Here is a 22057-nt window from a genome sequence, read left to right as displayed (position 1 = left end):
CCTTCAAGACTCATTCCAAGATGCTTCCCCAACTCTCCTTTGGCTCAGCAGCTTTCTGCATGTCCTGAACTAACAATGCTCCATTTATTCCAAGGGTGGAGCTGTGGAAAGAAACCTGGCTTTGGAGCCACACCAATCTGTTCCACCATGTACAAGCTGCAGGACCGTGGGCATGGAACTTCATCTCTCCGAACCTCAGTTTCCTCAATGGGAAAGAAACTGGGGTTAACAGACCATTTACCACATAGGCCGGGAGTGAGGATTAAATGAGAAAACGCATGTTGAGTGCCTGGCATGGGGTAGGTGCTCAATAGACGGTAGTCACCATTATACTCCCTTCGGATCTCTGTGAGGGGGGTATGAACGATCATCCTCATCTATAACACAAAGGGAAACAAAGGCCCAGACTGGGCCCACCAGTGTCACAGCTGAGTTATCTGTGTGGTCCCAAAGCTCAGACCAACCAAGTTCAATCCCGCCTCATTATCTGTTTGTAAAATCTTTGCTTCAAATCTTCCCAGGCTGGCTTGCTCCTTAATCTACTCTCAGGTCAAATGTCACCTCCCCAGAGAGGCTTTCCTTGACCTCCCTGTATAAAGTTGCTTCCTTAGACATTTCATCACTCAGTTTCATTTTCTTTACATCATTTAACCCTCTATCTGAAATCACCTTATTTGTTTGTTTCTCAGGCTGTCTTTCCCCCCAGTAACGTAAGCGTTCTAGGAAAGCAGTATCCTTGACTGTCTTCTTCACCACAGCACCCCCAGCATGTAGCACAGGACCCGGCAGGTAGGATTTTCAACCAGCAGGGAATCCCTGCCTGCGGAGGGCTGACTTAAATTATGCAGATTTTCGACTGTTTGGGGGTAATGGGGAGGGTTTGGCGCCCCGAACTGCCTCCCCACCCCCAAGCTGTTCAAGGGTCAACTGTAGTTGGTGCTCAATAAACATCTGTGGAATCACCAAATGAATGAATGCACCTGGGATGACCAAAGGCTAAACCGACAATGGCCCCACACTTACTGCTCTGCTTACTGGTAGTTCAAGGTCCTGGCTCCCATTTCAGGTGCTGTCACTGCTACCTGGGAATCAGTGGGCCGATGGCAGCCAGGATGGGCATCCGTGCCTCGCAATGACTCACCTACTGGGATACCAGGGCTGCTGAGCAGAGCCTTGGAATCCTTCCCTGGCACTCGAGGCTCCCACATATCTGGCTCCAGCTGATAGGAGCACCAGCCAGTTTCCCTGTCTCTGTGGTAAGTCCCAGCACAAAATCTCACTTCTTCTGTGAAGTGCTTCTCTTATTTGGCATTTAGCGTTGCCTTTCACAAAATCTTTTTATGTGCATTATGTCTTTTTCTTCTAATTCAATTGGAAGTATCTTGAGGGCAGAACTGGGTCTTCAATGGTGATACTCAGTTAATAAATCTTCTGGGAAAAAGGCTCTCCTTGAAACGAAGTTGGCTGGGTCCACAGAGGGTTGGGGAGTGGGTCCAGCTCCTCCCTGCTAGACTGGCCCCTATGGCCAATGAGGAAGAAGAGGAGATCATGCTCCAGGAGCCCCGCTGATGAGGCAGTGAGGGAACCAACAAACCCCGCACCATCACGTGCAGTCTAGGACAATCCCAAGGTCACGTGTGTCACTGGATTTTTGAAAAAACATCACTTTCAAGAATCTGGGCATAACTTACTTACCAATCATAAAGAATGATACAAAAACTGCTCAGTTCAAAGGCAATTGTATGGTATCCATTTCTGTGAACTAATCTTAGTTCTGGTTCTTGTCTTCTTACCTATACTCTCCTTTCACCTGACTCCCCTAGGTATTTTATCCTTTTGGGTCTATGAATTTTCCTAAATTGCCTCCAACTCTTTGTAAAACAGAATGAGGTTCCAATGAAGATAACAGTTGGTCCAGTTTTCTTTAAAATACTACAATGGTGCACAAAAAATGATTTACCAAATAACAACTAAAGATAAGTGACAAAAATAATTCATGTAAATCATTGAGTACAGTGCGGGGCACTTAGCATTCAAAAGTCAGGTGAAAGAACACTCCCAATTCTTACTAGCTTCTCTTCTCTGGGCCTCAGCTTTTCGATGTATACAATAAAAACTAAAAACAATGCCTTAGCTTTGTTCATTTGGTCAATCATTCATTCTGAAATCATTCAATGAATGTTTACTACCTGCAAGGCACAGTTTTAGGCACTAGAGATAAAATGATGAACAAACCAAAGTCCTTATAATCATGGGGCATATATTCTAGTGGAAGAGACAGCCAAAAAAAAAAAAACCCACAAAAAAACAAGTAAACAAACAAAAAGAAATTTTCAAATAGAGGTCAGTGCTATGACAAAAATACAAGAAGGTAAAAGACTAGAGAGTGATTTATACAAGTAGCTCAGCTACTTTAGACCAAAGGTCAGAAAGAACCTCTCAGAACAGGTGACCTGTGAGCTGAGTCAACTAAAAGAATCAGCAAGGCAAACATCAGGGGCAGAGCATTCCAGGCAGAGGGAAGAGCAACTACAAAGGCCCTCAGGCAGGGACAAGTGTGCCAGAGAGCAGGAACGGAACAACAGGAGCCCCTGTGGCTTGAGTGCAGAGAGGGAAGGATGGAGGGTAGGAGGCTGCAGAGGCTGCCAGTACCAGATCATGACACCTGAGAGGCCCTGGGAAGGAGGGTTACAAGCAAGAATGTAATAAGTTCTGAGTTCGGTTCTTAAAAGATTACTCTGGCTGCAGTGTTGGTGCAGAAGTGATTTTTAAGGGTCCTTTCCCAGCTCCCAACTTCTGACTTCTCCCGTCATTCTAGACTCCCATGAACTGGGTGCCTGAGCAAGAAAGATGATGCGTCCTCCTCACTGGAGAGGGAGCAAAGCGAAGGCTTGGTTTCTGCCCTGGGCAGGATTGGGGAATCTCTGTCACTTTGTTCTGCAGGAGACGAAGGGAGTGGCCCAATCAGGGAGGGGTGGGAATCCCAGCTTGGAAAACATTCCTCAGCCACCTGTATTGTCTCTGCCTCCAATGTGGAAGTTTCTGCCCATGACACAGCGCTCTGGAATGCTCCCCCTACCACCACACACACCCAATCTTCCGTTTACAGAGGCATAGTTGTACTTTGCATTCCTCCCAGGATTTACCTCAAATCTAGTCTACAGGAAATGGTCGATAAAAAGCTATTGATTGATTAATGAAGAGAGGGACTATTCTCAGCCATTAGGCAAATATTAATGAGTACTATGAGTACTATGTTGGTCTCTGGGGTGCAAGGTGACTAAGATGGGTTTCTTGCCTTCGCTGAGCTCAGAATTCGGCAGACAGACCACACACCACAGACAAGTACATCGCTGGATACAAGAGTAACAGCAGCAGCATTTCTAAGGCCCTTTCATCCGGAGGTAGGACACGCGCGGCCTGTGGAACCTGCCCAAGTGCAATTCCTGACTTCACTACTTCCTACCTGGGCATCTCCAGGCAAATTCCTGAATTTCCTAATGCCTCACTTTTCTCCCTGTAAAATGAGAAGAATAAGAGTACCTATCTCAGTGGTACTGTTTTTAGAATCCGCTGAACGAACACATAGAAAACACGTAAGTGTAAGTGTTCAATAAACGTTAGCTATTATTAAAGTTAATGTAACATCTGTGCTAAGCGTGACATATATGATTTCATTTCATCCTTACAAAAACCCTATTGGCAGGTATTATTTTCTCCATTTTTCAGACAGGAGAACTGAGGCTGAGAAGGGAGAAGAACACGCCATAATCAAACAACTAGTACATGACGGAGCTCAGATTCAAACCCAGCTGTCTGACTCCAGAGCCCAGAATTCCAATAATGAAATGATCCCATTCTTTTAAAAAATGTCCAGCATGGTGCCAGCGGGGACCCCATAAAAGGAGCTGTGGCTGTTATTTCATTGTCCCGGGAGACCTTCCAGCAGTAGGTGCTGTGGGGCCCAAAGGAAAGGCCTCTTTCACCCTGCCGGAGTCTGAGAAGGTTCAAAGGTACTGACCTGGGTGCCCACTGCAGGCTTTGCCCTGGAGGTGCAGGGGTTCCCCTCACTGAGGCTTGGGGTACTAATTTGTAACCACAACCAAGTAAATCAGACCCAGAAACTGCCCCCAGGTGCCCAGACACCTGCATGGACAGGCAGGCTGTTTCCTCGGGGTTTACTTCTTGTCTGGCCCTCTTCACCTCTCAGTTTCATCACTCAGCCACCAGCCTGGGGCCTCAGGTCTGCACCTGCTTCTAGACCCAGTCCCAGGAGACCCCTCCCAGGACCCTGCCCCAAAGGGCCATTCCTGAGTGACTCCCTCGGGACTTCCTTGATATGGTAACCCCTAGGGTTCCACATGAATGTAGGTGCTGCGCGCAAAGGACAATTTTTCTCACTGAGCAGTAGACAGGGAGCGGGCAGAACAATGGGTAGGTGTTCTTGCTCTGAATCAGAGGTAAGCGTGGGGTGAGGTCTGCGGTGCCTGTCTGATGTTAAAGCACCACTGATCTCAGCTGGGTCAGAGTTCCCACTCGGAAGTCCAGCGTGGGAGGGTGAGGACATCCCGGGGTTAGGAGTTAATACTCACTTCTACTTCAAATCTGAGTCACACTCAGAAGCCTAGCTTTAGCCTTGCCTGGTAATTTGACTGCAGAAGACAACCGATGGCTGAATTAATAAAGGACGAAACTTCAGTTAGAGGAAAAGGAAAGACCCAGCATTTGGTCAGCGACCACGCTATCTACCTCAGGCCCGTGCAGGGCATTTTACACCCACCACTCATCACTCTGAATGTTTTATGAACAGCCTCACAGTAGCTGATAATAATGAGTGAGACACAGTTTCCACCCTCAGTAGCTCAGAGCACCTTGCTTAGTCTTTCTTCTAACAATCCTGTGAAATGAATATCATTTACACTTTATAGATGCCCAAGCTTAGAGAAGTAAAGTAACTTATCCAAATTCATGAAGTCAGATGAGTGGCAGAGCTAGGACACTGCTTGTTGGTTAAATGAATGAATGAATGACACAGCTGTGGCTGTGACCTCAGTCAAGGAGCAGCAACAAGATCAAACACTTCAAGTTCTTAAAGTGCTTTTTCATCTATCATCTCCCTGGGCCTCGCAGCTAGCCCACAAGGGAGGCAAAGCGGGTGTTATCTTTCTTCAACAGATGAGGCAACAGGCAGAGCTTGGGCAAGAGGCTTATGGCCACGCAGTAAACAAGGAGTGGGGCCATCCTGGAAAAACTCGAGTCCCCACAGTACTTTGTTTAATCATTCAAAGACGTGCTGGGCCACCGGATGGCTCAGCTGGTTGGAGTGCGAGCTCTGAACAACAGGGTTGCGGGTTCGATTCCCACATGGGCCAGTGAGCTGCGCCCTCCACTAGATTGAAGACAACGAGCTGCTTCTGAGCTGCTGGAGGGGTGGCCAGATGGTTAGAGCGCAAGCTCTCAACAAGGTTGCCGGTTCAATTCCCGTGTGGGATGGTGGGCTGCGCCCCATGCAACTAAAGATTGAAAATAGTAACTGGACTTGGAGCTGAGCTGCGCCCTCCATGACTAGACTGAAGGACGACTACTTGGAGCTGATGGGTCCTGGAGAAACACACCGTTCCCCAATATTCCCCAATAAAAATTTAAAGGAGAAAAAAGATATGCCAGGCACCTACTACATGCTAGACATGCTCCTACACACTTTAAATATTCAGCTCATTAAGTCTTCCACTCAGCCAACAAATAATGGTGAAGGGCCTTCTATGCTCCAGGTTCTGTGGGAGGGCTACAGCAGCGAAGAAAGCAGAGGAGGTCCCCGTTTCCCGTTTCTTGGAGGCACTTGCAAAAGTTGAAGAAAATATGCCCCATTGCCAAACGCCTAGTCTACAACACTGCCCAACCACTACTGGCTACAAAGCACGACTTGAGACCCTCGTAGAGGAGGTGGGGACAAAGTGATAAGCCACAGTCCCTAGCTTCAGGAATCTTAAAATCTCCAAGCTCTTGGTTGAGAAGATATCCACATACCCTGTCAGCCTAAAAGTTTGCTTCTGAAGAGGAACTCCCTAGTGATCACAGCACTGTGGTCACCTGTGAGGGCAATCGGCCAACAGCAGCAACAGTCACTGTCAGACCAGGTAGTAAGTACCATATGCCGGACTCCATGCTAAATGCTTCATATATGTGGCTTTCACCACTTATTTTCATGCTTACAAGGGTCTTTGAAGAAAAGCATTATATATGATTATCCCCTTTTTTATAGATGAGGAAACTAAGGCTGGGGGAGATTAAGTAATTTGCCCAAGGATAACCAGAGAGCAAGTAGGATTCAGCACTGGTTCGTCACATTTTGTACCTGATTCTTAACAGGGATGGAATGTCTCCCAGGGAGGCACTGCAGGCAGACATCAGGAATAACAGGAACAGCTGCTGCCTGGAGGGCGGGAGCCTCCAGAGCCCCCAACAGATTCTTCCTCACTCCCTCCCAACAGGTCTGAACACCACACTGAGATGGGAAGGTGAGGTGGGAATAGTTACGTATGCTCAAGCTATTCCCAGGGCAATAGGCGTTGCTCCTTCTCTGAACCTCCAAGGAAGAAGTCTGTGACCTCCATTTGCTACCTACTAAGCCCCCAGAGAGAGATAGAAGAGGGCGGGGACAAGGGAGTCTCCTCCCTGGGATGGAGGGGCACAACAGGAAAGAGCCTCATTGGTTCTTCACTCTCTTGGGCAAGAAGCCTGGACACGTGATATGATGTGTGTCCTTCACATGGAACCCCCTTGGGGGAATGGCAGGGCACCTTTTGGACCCAAGAAGCCCCAGAGAGGAAAGACTGGCACAGCCCTGAATTAAACTAAGCTAACAATTTCTAAGCATTGTAACTAGGTCATCAGGTTCCTGGAGAAACCAGCTGTGGCTGGGGGGTGGGGGAACGGGAGGGAAATTTTACAGCCTACCAAGATCCCTACTTCCCTTCAGGCCCCACCCTCCCCGAAATCTGCACCTGCTCCCAAACTGACCCCTCCCCCCAGCTGGGCCCAGCTGTCAACGGCTCCCAATGCCCCGCCCCTGACTTCCATGGGCCGGAACCATGGGGGCCTCTTGGGCAAGAGGCCCCTTAGTGCCACCTGAACCCTTCAGAAGAGAGCTGTGGGGCAGGGAAGGAGTGGCCTCTCCTGGGGGGGATTTCTTGCTCCAGGAGGGCAGCAAGAACGCTGGGTCCCTTTGGGCCTGCCCAGGGCACCTTCCTGGCATTGTTGCCACAGGTGGCAGGAGACAGGTGATGTTTACCCAGCAGAGACCAGAGTTGCCAAAAAGCTTCAATCAAGCCTTTGAATCTGCACCTGGCCCAGAGCCCCAAAATAACAACCAGGGCAGCCTACCTGATCTGCAGGTCACAGGTGCCTCTGGCTTTTATCTCCCTGCTGCTCTGTCTGCTGAGCCCCAGCTGGCAAGGGATTCTCTTTCGCAGGGGTTACTGAGTCCTAGCTGCATCCCTCTGGTTTGGGGCTTCTCCCCACTGGGCCCACCACTACTGTCAACCATCCCCATCCGACTGCCCAGAGGCCTCCACCATCAGTCACGCTCCCTTCTCCATAACCAGCTTTACTGACAACCCAGACCCTCTTCAGCCAGACCACCCCTCACTGTCTCCCAAATGTTTCACACACCTTCCATCCTCCACATCTGCCTGGGTGGTTCTTACCTCCCGAGCCCGGCCTTGCCACATTCTTTCACCTACTGTAAAGCCTATGGCCTACATCTCTCTACAAGGTAATAATGACACCAGCATTGACTGAATAGACCGTGTCAGGAACTGTGCGAGGTGGGCGACAGAATCACTCATTCCTCCTTCCTCCTCATTCAACAAATGTTTGCTGAGTGTCTCCTGTAGGTCACACACTCTGCTAGATGCTGGGGACGAAGGAAGACACGAGACAAAGCCCCTACACTCTGGAGTGGAGGTTTTCCTGGAGGACATGGACAGTAAACATGTAAACATGAGTGGTCTCTGGTGAAGTGATATTTGAGTTGAGACCTGAATGACAAAAAGACAGCCCTGCTCAGACCTAGGGGAAGAGTGATCCAGGCAGAAGAAACAGAGCAAGCCAATGAGAAAGAAACTACTGCTCTTAGCTTCACTGAGGGATGACTATTTTCCTCATTTTACAGATGAGGAAACTGAGGACTCGGTGTGACTGACACAAAACCACGCTGTTGAGTAAACTATTATTCAAGCTTCCAGTGGCCTTTCTCCTTCCCGACACCTTCTCCTTGGCAAAGAAGAGGGTCTGGGCTGTGACGCAGCTGGCGAGGCAGAGGGTGTGCACTGATACCGGCTGAGGGTGGGGGCCTCCGGGCCGAGTCATCACTGAGGAGCCCATGGTGGAAGTGGGCCGCTTGGCTGAGGTCCAGGGCACTGTGGGACGCAGCCAGTGGTTCAGTCCTCTTCCACTTCTGGAGTCTACACCACAGATTTGGTATAGTTTGCCTGGAGCCATTCACCAAGTGTTTTCGGTCTGTTCCTACTGCTTCAAATGAGTTTACTTCCTTACGGATAGAGACGTTTTTGCAGCTTAAACTGCATCTAATTATAACAACCCTTCATGTTCATTGAGGAGACCCTGGCTGAGCCCCTGCCCAACTCCAGGCCCTGTGCCAGGTACTCAAGATGAAATAAGCCAGTCCAGGCCTGCAAAGAAGCTATGACGCAGCAGCTGGAGGATGGGCTTTGGCACCAGATATACCTGAGGGCAAGATGTACGAGGTGTGTTACTGTGGACGGTGTGTTACCGTGGACATGTTATAGAGCCTCCGGAAGCTCTGCTTTCTCCATTTTCAAAGCAGAGAAGTTTTGAGGACCAAACAAGATGATTATGTCAAGGGCATAAACACAACACCTGGCACAGAGCCAGCACTCAACACAGAGTATCTGTTATTATTATTACTAAAACACACTTGTGTTTCACTTTCTCATTTAAGCCTTGCTTACTCTGGTAGGTTGGTATTATTCTCTCCAATTTATGAATGAAAATTTGAAGCTGATTTGCCTAGTGTTACACCACCAGTGAAAACACCAAGCTAAGTCTCGAATCGGAGCCCAGAGCTTTCTCTATGGGTGTGTTGAAGGTGATCAGTACATACTAATTAGAATGAACCCTGCCTGGCGTGTCTGGGAGCTAAGGAAACGGGTGGGTGATACACACACAGTCTGTTCAGATGGCAGAGGACACTAGCCAGACCCAAGGTGTGGCGCACAGAAACAGACCACTGAGGTCACTGCAGTATCGTTTCCCCAGTACCGCGTTTCCCCGAAAATAAGACCTTGCCGGACAATCAGCTCTAATGCGTCTTTTGGAGCAAAAATTACATTGTAGTAAAATAAGACGGGGCTTATATTAATTTTTGCACCATAGGACGATTAGAGCTGACTGTCCAGCTAGGTCTTATTTTTGGGGAAACGGTATTTAGCACATACAAAGCATTCATCAGTACTGACTGATTTAACAAATGAAACGAAACTCTGACGACAGCTCTGAGCAATCCATCGATGACACTGACAAGCCAAAACATGGATTCTTCCAAGTCTGACTGTCACTACTGTGGGACAAGCCTCGGGCCTTAGTTTCCTCCCTGAAATGGGGCTGAACATACCCACGTCACTGTGAAATGATGTGTACAAAGGAGTCTGGTAAATTATCAAGTGTTACCACGCACATAAAAGCAATTATCATCATGCTACAGACTACGAAGGTGGTCAAGTGTGACGTCAAACACCTCGAGTTTGAATCCCGGGTCCTCCTGGTACTAGCCTGTGAGGCCCTGAGCATGTCACTGCTCTCTGAGCCTCAGTTTCCTCAACCATAAAATGAAGACAACACCTACCGTGTAGGGTTTTAAAGAAGGATTAGAGATACATAACATGAGCTTTGGAGTAAGGCAGACTTGGTCTCAAATCCTAACTCTGCCACCTATTAAACGAGTCCTCCCAAATCTGTGCCCTATAATGAATGACAAGGTTGTTGCGACAGTGACACAGACCTGATGTTGGTGAAAGGCCTGTCACAGTGAGCACAGGACAAGAGTCAGGGATCATCTGGACACTGGTACAGTGGGGGAAGAGGACACAGTGTAGTGTTTAAAGTGGGAGGCTGGAAGCTACCCTCCCAGGCTTTGCCACCTACTACCTTGCAAAAGCTGCTTAACCATCCTGTACCTCAGTTTCCTGATTTGTAAATGGGGATAAGAATAGTACCAACTTCAGGGGTTGCTATGCGAATGGAATAAATTAATACACGTAAAGCACTTTGAACAATGCTTGGCATAGAGTAAGTACATGATAAATGTTAGGTCTATTAATAGTAATGTTAACAATAATACTAATCACCATGTGGAATAAGAGGGAGGGACTGTTTAATCCTGGGACATGGGCATCCCATGGAATAATTCCCGGGAAGTGCCTGGGCAGCTGTGTGGGGGCAAGTGCTCAGCCTCTGAGAGGAAAACTTTGCTACGGGAAGGACAAGAGGCTGGGGGCTCCTGAGCACAAACCCCAGTCCTGCTGATGAGGACGCCAGCCTCTGCAGAGGCAAGTCAGGCTCCTTGGAAGGGACACTGTGTTCCCAGCTGCCTGACTCAGGGGAACAAAGGCACGTGTGTGGGGGGGGCAGGGAGGAGGGAGGGGAATGTTTCTCTTTCAAGAGCGGAACAAAGGATCTGAGGCATAGTTGAGTGCGTTCCAATCCCCTCCCAAGCTAGCTCCCATTCCTCAGATGATTGTCCAACATTTCCAACCTTCTAGCTTCCTCCTGAAAGGTGACTGGGGGGAGGGAGTGACAGGCTCCACTTCACTCTATCCTCCGTCAATCTCCAAGAGGCAGGATTTATAGGTGCCAAACCTCCACGATCTCTCTTAGGAGTCTCCATCCGGTGCCGGGGTGGGGTGGGGACCCCTGGGGAACTGAGGGTTAATGGATGACACAAAGCACTGCAAGTGACAGCCTTAATGTTCCTCTAGGGGGAGTCCAAGACTGAAACTGCTACTGAGTGATGGAGCCGTAGAGAAAACCCGAGTTCTGACCAAACTGCTAGCATGGAGTAGCGGGACAGAACTAGGTAGAAATGTACTTTCTAACTCTTAAGGGGAGGATCAGGGGCAGGAGAGAGAAGCTAGGTGAAGGGTGAAAGGGGAGGGAGTAAAGAAAGTAACTGACAAGAGGAAAGGGAGGGACACATTCAAAAAGAGCAGTCGGTGGAATGGCAAGCCTGTAGGAACATTACTTTCCAGTTTCCATAATCTCGCCAGCAGGAATCAGGCTGCTGGGCTGGGACAGGAAGCAGTCCATGGAAGTCATGGCAATGGCATTTCCTGAATGAGAGAAAAACCTCTAGTTCCGAGGGGAGCTCTGGAGTCTGCCCAAGAAGCCCTGTAGCTCGGAGCGAGCGGTAAGGCTCTAGCTTGGCCTGAGAGTCTCAAGGATGAAACCAAGTAGCGGAAGATTCCAAAGGCAGTTTCTTTCTGCAAAAACACTATTTGCAAAAAAATCAATACGTAATAAATGGGAAGTCAGATGACGTGACCTGAAGGAGCCCTAGGATGCGGCTGCTGTTTGTCGCTGATCCTAATAGTCACTATTCTGAGAGCCTCAAGACATGAACTCACTCAATCTTTTGAACAAGGCACTATCATTATAGCCATTTACAAGCTAAAAAACTTGCCCAAGGTCACACAACAAACAAGTGGTCCAGTCCAGATTCGCGTCTTAGACCTCCTGATGCTACTTTGCCAAGTCACTTCATCTTTCTCAGCCTGATTTCCCCCCAGCACCTCCTTGGGTGGCTCTGAGCATCAAAAAGGCAAAGTGGAAAGAAAGCGCTTTCTAAGCTATAAAGTGCTTCATAAAGGTGGAGCGTTATTATTGAGGGGCCAATGATAAACTATCCTAAACTGATACTGGGATTCGTTAATTTTTGCAGTTAAAGTGCTGCAGCTGCTGATAGGAAACAGCCACCCTAGGACATAACTAATGTAACATATGCCGTAACAGTGGAATCTGCCACAGGCCTACGGCCAGTGAGAGCCAAGAGTCCTAGACTGTCTACCTCAACCCTCCATCTTACAGACAGGGGCCTGCGGCCGGGGCTGAAGGGACCTGGCCAAGGTGGGAGTGAGTTGGAGCAGATGAGAGTAGCACGGGGATCCTGACTCAGAGGCCAGTGCTTGTACCAACATGGCACAGGAGCACGGCAGGGCCGGCCTGCGCAGGGGGTGCTGGAGGGTCACTGTCGAGTACACAGAAAGGAGAGTGGGTGCTGAAAATTCTGCAAATGGGTCTCCGACATGAATTCTGTGGCAAAGATGGTAACAACGAGACTAACATGCATCTCAGGCATACCTCATTAGGCCTTTGCCATGACCTTGTGAGGCAGGTATTATTTGCCCAAAGTTCAGAGGGTTCAAGGAGCTTGCCCAAGGTCACACAGCTAGACATGGGTAAGGGGGGACCTGAACCCCGACATGTGGCAGTTGTTAAGACAGTGAAGGACAACCATTCCGGATACCACATTCAGAGAACTATCCCTGAAGAACATCTAGCTTATTTGGTTCTCATTCTATGATCTCCAAGTAGTTAAGAAAATGTGGCTTCCAAGATGTCTGGTCCCATCAATAGGCTATGTGCAAGCCTGGTCTTATTTTCTAGCGCCTTTTCATCACTCTACCTCCTGATCCAACCACTATTTTTCTCACCTCCTCACTGGGCTCCCAGCTGCCACCCATACAGAATTCAGACCATTTCATCTCTGCTCCAAACCTCCTGGCCTCTCATTCAACCGAAGCTAAGCACTCACCAAGGCCTGCAATGCCCTACGTGATCTGGGCCCTGGCTACCTCTCCCCCTCAATCCCAACCGCTCTACACTTTCACCTCCTACCATATGCCCTCTCACTGTCTTCTCCAGCTACACTGGCCTTCTTGCTTGTACTTGAACACGCGAAGCATACTCCCTGCTGAGCCCATCTCCTCTGCTCACAACATTCTTTATACAAGTACCCACATCGTCCACCACCTCACCTTCTTCACGTCTTGGCTCAAATATTATCTTTTTGGTGATGCCTGCCTTCACCACTCTTTCAAAATTGCAGCCCCATCTCCCTTGCTAGGCATGCCCTATGCCTCAACCTGCTTTATTTTCTCCATAGCACTTACTATCACCTAAAATATGTTATATGTATACACATATATACATGTATATATATAAAATGCATGTGTGTATATATGCACATGTATATGTGTAATTACATGTTTATTGTCTGTCTCTCTCCACCAGAATGTGAGCTCCATGAGAACAGAAAATTAGTTTTATTTAATGCTGTGCCCTTAGTACCTAGGCACATAGGAGGAGCTCAATAAATACTGTTTGAACCAATGACTAAATGATTAGGTAAAGGGCAATTCCTATTATGTTATTGTGGTTTGATAAGTGTCTACTTCTTCAGAAATTTAGTGGGCATCCTTTCATTAGGTACTTGCTCTGCCCAAGACCTCTACTCAGTGCTGAGGAAATAAGCGTGGACACACAAGTATGGAAGGACCCTCAGGAAGCTGCTAGACCTCATAGAGATACGGTTGTTTCAGAAATGTCTTCTTGACACTGATTTAAACTCTATCACTGTTATTTTCCTCTCATTTATCCAAGTTCTGCTGGGTATTATACTGATAGAAAAAGGTTTAGCCCTCTTCTTCAGATATTTGAAACCGGTGATCACATTCTCCTGGGTCTTCTCTTCCCCAAGCTAAAAAAAAAAAAAAGACCCTGTGGAGCTGTGGTGACTCAGGCCTGCCAACAGGGAATGGGGAAGATGACTGTTGGCTGATGGAACAGAAGAGAAGTAGTAGATCCAGGAGCAGAGTGACTCCTTCAAAGAAAAGAGAGAGTCCTTAGGGAGGACTCCGTGGAATTAGGTTGGAGGCTGGGGTGGGAACAGGGCCCTGCTAATTAAGGTAGTAGGAGATAACGTTTCTGTAGAAGAGCAGCTCACTGGGAAATACCCCTAACTCTATCCATGCTACACCCAGACCAAACCAGGGCTGCTGAAAGAAAGCCCCATGATGAAAGGCTGAGGGTGCTGGAAAAACCAGGGAGGCTGGGCACAGAAGAAGACACTCAAGCCCATTGGCCTTCGGACAGATACCTGCTGGGGAAGACAGCTAACAACTGCTGCTTCCTGCAGCCGCAACAAATCTGGTAACTTCCCACACAAAAGTCAAGAAAACCCTCTGGGTTCCGTTGGGGCCCCTGAAAAAATACCTGGGTAATTTTCTACCAAAAGCTGAAGGGCTCCATGGGGCTATTGGGGAAATTAGTCCTAGGAAGTCTGGAAAACCCTGTGATGGTGATAGAGTTTTAAGAGCAACCTCAAATGTACATCCAGAAGAACTGGGTGCTTTGAGGGGGAGCCCCTCATACACCTCTGTCTCACTTTGGGACCTGAATGAGATTACTAAAAATTTCCACGTTTGGGGTTTCTAATGGGGTTTCCCCAAGAAAACCGCAGAATTGCCAACAGCTGCTGAGCTTTGCAAAGGTCATTAAGGTGTTTCAGCTAAATGTATATCCAGAACAGACAAGAAGAAACCTACGAGCCATGCACCCTGGAAGAGGCCAAATTATGTTTTCTCCCCCACATTCTATTCACTGCTCTTAACAATAGTGTTTCCATTTAGCTACGAGATTACCCAGGGGCAGCGTGGCCCACCAGGGTCCTCACTCCATAACTGTCCACATTGCCATTGGAAAGCCCCAGAAACACTCTGACCCTTCAGGGAAGGTCACTGTATATACCATAGTTCAGGGGCTGGCTTCGTTTCTTCAGAAACTCTGGGGGCAAAGTTCAGTCTTCTGAGGCAGGTAGTCTATTCATGAAAAGGGGTGCTTCCACCCTACAATTAGGGCCCAGGAAGGGCCTTTGTTCTAGATCCTTTACTAGAGTCAAGCTATGGCTGGTGGCTATCATGACTCCATTTTATAGGTGGGAGAGATGGATGTACAAGAGACAAACAGGTTCAGCATCTTGCCAGCTGACTCCAGGCAGGCGGTGGTGTGGCTGTAAGTCTGGAATTCCAGTCTTTATAGACATACCTGGAGCAGGCCACCTTCTCCCTACACGCACACGATTCTTACCTATTGGTAGGGTCTGAGAAGGTTTTAACAATGACATAATTAACAAACAGCTCACTCTGACTGGGCAAACCCAATACCCACTTGAATTTTACCAGTGCCAGAGTCTGAGGCCACACACGTGCCTTTGGGAACCTGCTACTGCCAACAAAGGCACGGTTCTTCCTGCAGCTACCCGAAAAATACCAGGGTCACAGAGCGGTTTGAGCACCTCTTCAGGCATGCTGTGCTTGGCCCAACAGCGTTTCTCCGCTAGTATGCTGGGGTCACTTTATTCCTCCTAGGACAACCTGATATGGATGGAAAGAATTTGACTTTGGAGTCAGGCCGGCCTACGTGTAAATTCTCATTCAGTCACTTAACTGGCTGAGGGACACCTAGGGCCAGTCACTAAGCTACCAGGAGCTTCACAGGTAAACTGAGAATAAGCCTACCTACCTTGGAAGATTACTATTGTGTGGAACATATAAAATAGTTTGCCATTTCCATGACGGAAGGTACCTGTCAGGCTTATGGCCGGCACCTAATACAGTGTGTGGTTCATAGCAGATGCTCAATAAATTTTGGTTGCATACGTACAAGACTTAACACAATGCTTCAAATGTAAGATGCAGTCCATAAAGGCTTATTTCCTTTTGCTTTCCTGTAGGGATGCTAAATTTAGAGTATATCCAAGGGTGGAACGACCCGTAACTCCTACCTTCATGGATTCCCCCAGCCACAGCCTGCAGGGACGTCATGAGATGTCACTGCAGTAGCCAGTCTGTCAGCTCAAACAGGATGGTACCTGAGAGAGAAGTGGGCAGGTACCTTCTACCCAAAGGATCCTGAGTCAAACGTTCTTTACCTCCTGGCCTCAGGAAGAATGCATGCCCAGAAATGGTTGACATAACTAGCTCTTCAGCACACATCCCCTCCATTCACCAAGAGGAAGTAACACATGGTATGTTGTCCAACAGGCTCTGGTAACTCTTGAGCAAAGAGGAGAAAATGGAATTTCAATCCAGTGGTTGTATAATGAACTCGCCCAGTGCTGCTGTGTCGAAAACTTCTTTCCACGTGCAACACTGGGTGGCTGGCAAGTCTCTGGTGCCAGGCAGCCCAGGCACCTCTCCCAGATTGCCTTTTGTTTATAGCTGGCAACAACCCACCTGGTATTAGGACCACTGGCCAAAGACAATAGTCAGGCAGAGTGGGCAAATGGCCCAAGTCTCTCCTTGGCGATGCCTGCCTCAGTGGGTGTGTCTGAAGCACTGGAATCCTGTCCCTCCTGTAATCAGCTGAACAAATATTTGCCCCCAAAGAGAATCAAAGCAGGAGTGAATGAGAGGTCATCTCACAAACCAACAGGAACTATTTAATCATTTATCCCCCCAGGGAGTTCATTTACAGAATGGCTTTTAAGTCTGATCAGCCTAAGCGCAAGAGGGCCCTCTATCTTTCCCTTCCCCAACCCCCTCCCAGTCAACTGACCTCTATTGATGTGACCCCTAACGGGCAGTGGGAAGAGTTGATGAAGTTGCAAAAAAATGGGAAATAGAACAGGGGGTGGGGTTCCAGGGCCAACTCAGAGTTCTCTGCTCAGTGGTAACTGAAGTGCCTGCCACGCCCTAGGCCCAGCCTATGGATAATTGCATTCTTGACATTCCTGAGTCCACGGTGCATGGCCCCTTCCACTTCAGCTTCTTCAATAGATGACTTATTTTCCACAGCCTGCTCAATTTTGGGGGTATTGTGAGGGGACAGAGTGTCTCTCATAAGCCCTGTACCTCCCTTAGGCAGGGAGATAACGAGGACATAGGACTGAGTTTGCTGTAGGAGAGCAACAATGACCACTGGTACAGAATCTCTCACCACCATTTCATCCTGACCTGATGATGGGTAAGAGAATTCTCCCTCTCTGGGAAGCAATGAAGCATGACTCCTGGTTCCAGAAAGTGTGTCTGGTACTATACAGCCAACTTGTTAGTAGCAGTCACAGTGCTCACTTTAGCTCCAATACCGTGCAGGACAAAGAGGACTTGCCTCATTTTTTTAGTGGAAGAAACTGAGGCTCAAGGTAAACCAGCGTGTCCAGGGTCACACAGCTAGTTAAGTGACAGTGCTAGGACTCATCCCCTTATCAGTTTGATTCCAAAGTGAGTCACTCCATCTCAATGGCCCATTGAGTGCTACAGACTGGGTTCTTACTTTGCCAACAAACAGTGCCCCGTGAAGAAGCCCCAGAGCCATGGCCGGAAGGCAACAGGCAGAACAGCTGGAGTTCACCAACGGACCCCAGGCAGTGAAGTACAAAGTCCGGGGCTTAATGCGTGACACAGCAAGAGCTCTGCAAACAGGCCAACCATGCAGAAAGTTACACACATCAGAGCAAATGAACATAGAGATGAAGCACAAACACAATTGGTCACTGCCCTAAAATGAGACAATCCTCAGCCATCCAAGCCAGTGAGAACTCCTGCCTGACCATGCCCTTTACTGAGAGTATCAGATATGCAAACTCTGAAATAAATCGAACTTGATGTCGGGGAGGAAAGCCCAGGACAGTATTGGCACCTCTAAGGGAATAAGAATGGAGGGGCTGTGGGTCCCTGATACTCACTTATCTTCTTCAGGCATTCTACTCATCACCCCTTTGCGTGGCGAGCCATTATGTCAGGGTGAGGGGAACACTGGGCTAACTTCCCACTCTCAAAGGTTCTGGGACAAATGAACACACAGGTTATGTTTTCCTCTGCTGAGAAACTGGAACACAAGTATGAAAGAGTGGGGTCATGAGGGTGACCAGAATGAAAGATGCCTGGTCCTTCAAGAACGAGATCATCTATTTCAGAACAATCAACCTCTTGTGGTGTAATGAGGCCGATCATGTCTTCTTAAATAACACGTCCAATAATCGCCCAGCACAACAGAAAGAGATAGGAGGAAAGGCTGTTGGGGATCTCTCTGACGAGAGGCCCAGAAAAGGGGACACACAAGGGACATGGTCCTTACCCAGCCGCCGTTCTCCTGGATCCAAGGCTCTAGGTGGTCGTTCAGGTAAGTGGCCATCCACGTTGCAATCCGACTCACCAATACCTGCATCTCCTTGTCCACGCTTTCCACGCAAAGTGCCCCACCGAAGGAGAAAAAGGCCACAATGCGACCCCAGTTCACCCCATCCCGGAAGAGTTCATTCACTACCTGCTCAAAGCTCTGATACGCTGTCCCTGGGGTGATGTGGAGCTGGGATGTCAGGTCGCTGAATGCCCGTCGGTACCTCAGTTCAAACTCATCGCCTGCCTCCCTCAGTGCTTGCTTCACCGCCGCCATGGGGATCACCTCCCGGGCATCCAAGCTGCTGCTGTGGCCAGTGGCTCCATTCACCGCAGGACTGTCCGCCAGGTGCCAGGATGGATTGCCATTGATGGCACTGGGGGTCTCCATCTCGGATGCAGTCCCTTCTGGGGCCTCAGTTCTGTTCTCTTCCACATCACTAAACTGACTCCAGCTGTATCCTTTCTGGGAAAGCTTGTAGGAGAGAAAGTCAACTACCAGCTCCCGGTTGCTCTGAGACATTTTTATAATAGGGATGGGCTCCACCAGTCCATTGTCCAAAACACCTGCTCACTCACGGAGTCTGGTCTCTGCTTAGTGGTTGTCTTCTGAGATCCAAAACCAAGATAACGTTCTAAAGGGAAAAAAAAAAAAAGAGCTTCAGGGAAAAAGAAAATTCACATGCATACCATTTAACCTACCACATCCCTCTGCACCTCCAGGTACGAGAACTGGTTTCTTTGTGGCTCTTAGGAAGGTCTGGGTCCAGCTTCCCGGAGTTCAATGAAGTCGAATTAAAAGCCCCCGTGGGCTCTGAATCATTACACCGGCCTTTTTTTTTTTTTTTTTTTTTTACCCCGGCCACCCCCCTTTTCTCCGAAATGTCTTCCTCGGAAAGGCACCCCCATGGGCAGTCTGCATCCCACCCCCACCCCCGCACCACCTACTTTCAAATCCGTCTCAGGCGACGGCAGGCAGGTGCAGTCCCCGAATATCTTTTGTATCATATAGGTCGGAAGAGGAGGTGGCAGCCGGGATGCCGGTAAGTCAGCCGGCCTCGCGGCGGCTGGCAGAAAAACCAGCTCCGGCTGGAGGGATCATGCGCCCCGGCAGGCTGGGAGCCCAGAAGGCGGCACAGGAATTAGGAAGCTCACGAACCCACCGCCTCGCGGGCTTCTTCCTCCATCGCCCAGAACGAGGGCGGCCTCCTGCCACCGGGAGCCCAGCCCCCTCGCTCTAGACGCTCCTCGGCTCTCCCTCCGCCTCCTACTGGGAGCCAGGAGAACTCTCCCGGAGGTGGCTGCTGGGGAGCCGAGCCTTTTTTTTTTCTTTTCTTTTTTTTTTTTTTTTTTTTCTATTTAAGTACCGGCCCAGGCTTCCGAAACCCTGAAGGGACTTCTCAATGGGGCTCAAGGTTTCGAGGAGGGACGCAGGGCGGGGGAAACTGCTTCGGCTCTGCGGTCTGACTTCGGAAAAGCCATCCCCGGGTCTTGCCGGGAGGCTGAAGGCCGCGGACCCCTCAGAAACGCCGCTGGTATTCTTTGAATTCCCCAAAGGCCCTGGACGCGGCGGTGGCGGTGGGGGATTGCCGGGTCCTCCATTCCCCACACGGACACAATGGCCGCCGGCGCCCTGCACAAAGACGGGGTGAGGGTGAGGCGCCGGGCCTCTCCTCCGGTCAGGGAGAAGGGTCGAGGCCTGCTCGAGGGCTCCCACAGCCGAGACCACGTTTTCCTGGGGCCAGGCCCGAGGCAGCTTCCTCGCGCCCCCGGGAGGACTTGGGGGCCGGGGGCTGCCGCTCTCCGGAGCCCGGGGTGGGTGGGCTGCGGCCTCGCGGCTTCTCCCGCGCTCAGGGCCGGGTACCCGCCGGGCCACCGCCCCGTTGCTAGGCAACCGCTCTCCCTCAGGGGCGCCCCCTAGACCTTTCTGGGAGGAGGGGTCTCGCCCCCGCCGGCCCGCCCCAGCATACCCAATCAGAGAGCCCAGTCGGTACGCAAGCGGGACGGCGAGGGCTCCCATTGGGCGCAGCGCCTGCCACGCACAGAGGAGGCGGCGCTCTCACCTGCAAGCCCCGCGAGCCGTGGGGGGCCACATTCCCCCTTGTTGGTCAGGTCGCTTCCAGACGCGAGGGCTCTTCGCGGCCGGGTTCCGCGCCGCGAACCCGGGCCGGCCTACCTGGCGGAGTGCTCGGGCTGTCTCTTCCGAACGAGCCGGCCTCAGTTTCCCCTGAAGACACCGGGGGAACTTGCAAGCTCAGTCACTTCCGGTGCCGCGGCAGCGCGCGCGAGCCCGAGACGCAAAAGGAGTGCGCGCCTTGAGGACTGGCGTCAAGACCTGGAAGAGAGCGCCTCCTTGCGGTAGAGCTGGGAACCCGGAGACGCAAAAAATATACATGTATATATATTTGCATCAACGTTTACATTTCACATTTCCATTCATTTAGTCAATTTCACCCCTCCGTCCGCTTATATATCGAAAAAGCATCGTGTTGTGACTGAGAAGTCAGTTGACCAAGTTACTCAATCGCTCCGTGCCTCACTTTCCTTAACTGTAAAATGGGTAAATACCAATCTCCCTCATTGAGTTACTATAAAGATTAAAAGAGTGATGTGTGAAGTCCGTAGAACAGTGGGTGGTCTGTAGTATATGCTGCATAAATTCATCAAACGCTTATTGTTTGGTGTCTGAAGACAGTTGGGAACAAGACAAGACACGGTCCCTGCTTCCATGGAGACTTAAACCCTTGAGATGGAGAGAGACAGTAAATAACTAAGAAATTAAACAAACAAGGTAATTTCAAATAGCGACGAGTGCTATGAAGAAAGTAAATCAGGGTATCATCATAAAGATGGTGAAGGGAGAGGTGCTACTTTAGACTGGGTGGCCAGGGATGTGCTCTTTGGAGAGATGATATAGAACCCAGGCCTTGAAGTATAAGAAAATTCACACCCCTCAGAAGAGGCTAGAGAATATCAACCTAGGCAGAGGGAACAGCTTGTGTAAAATGTCCTGAGGCAGGAAGATCTTGGTATGTTCCAGAAGCTGAAGGAGAAGCATTATGACTGCAAGGTAGTGTGAGGAAGGGCAAATGTGGTACGAGAGGAGGTTGGAAAGCTGACCATGGAAGTAAGTTGGACTGGATTCTAAACATTAAAACGTGTTTTACTTTGTGTTAATTCGATTGATTAAAAAAATAGGGATACAGGAACACTGAATGTTAAAAACATACCAAAGAGTGTAGAATGAAAAAGGAAGTCCTATTCCCACCCTGCTTTCCAGTCCCCGGTTCCCCTCACGGAGATCACCCTTAACTCCTTTCCCCTGTGGTCTTTCAGAGAAGGTCACTATATTCACAAACACGTGTAAATGTTTTACACAAACAGTAGCTTGCTATAAAAGCTTCTACCTCTTCCTTTTTTGCTGATTTCTACATTTTGGATCTGCCTCAATTTCTAAAATTAACACAACTTTATAAAGACATGCCATAATTTACTTGCTCAATCCCCTATTTTGGAACTCTTAGGTAGTTTCCAATCCTCTCCTATTACAAATAATACTATAACTTGGCCATTTGTTATTTTACATATGTGGGAGTTCATCTGCTAGGTAAATTCCTGGAAGTGGAATTATCAGTAAATGAGTGTATGGATTTGTTTTTGATTTGTTAGAATGGATATTGGCAAAGTGCTCTCCACAGCAGTTGTACCAGTTTGTCCTCCCATTAGTAAAGTATGAGAGTGTCTATTTCCTCACATCCTGAACTGCACAATGTGTTAGCAAATATTTTTATCCTTGCCAATCAGAAATAAAAATTGAGACGCACTTTTATTTTTCATTTCTT

The 22057-nt window shown here is 49.1% G+C and overlaps 1 protein-coding gene across 4 annotated transcripts in view; it reads right to left on the bottom strand.

Moving 5' to 3' along the window:
* BCL2L1 (BCL2 like 1) overlaps positions 1-20507 on the bottom strand; it is a 45953-nt gene extending 25446 nt beyond the window's left edge. The window contains exons 1-2 of one of the 4 annotated variants that reach the window (XM_081033730.1): positions 20392-20507; positions 18175-18850 (exon numbers count right to left, since the gene is read on the bottom strand). In XM_081033730.1, the coding sequence (XP_080889856.1) occupies positions 18175-18738 (564 nt within the window). In that variant the 5' untranslated portion in view covers positions 18739-18850; positions 20392-20507. Of the gene's footprint in view, positions 1-18174; positions 18851-19163; positions 19488-19582; positions 19668-20278 lie in introns of those variants that run through there. The other 3 variants (XM_081033729.1, XM_081033727.1, XM_081033728.1) reach the window with 3 other exon arrangements.
* Positions 20508-22057: the final 1550 nt, after the last annotated feature.

The sequence above is a fragment of the Rhinolophus hipposideros genome (assembly GCF_964194185.1).
Source record: "Rhinolophus hipposideros genome assembly, chromosome: 22".
In the NCBI taxonomy this organism is placed as follows: Eukaryota; Metazoa; Chordata; class Mammalia; order Chiroptera; family Rhinolophidae; genus Rhinolophus; species Rhinolophus hipposideros.
This window is presented reverse-complemented; position numbering and strand designations above follow the sequence as displayed.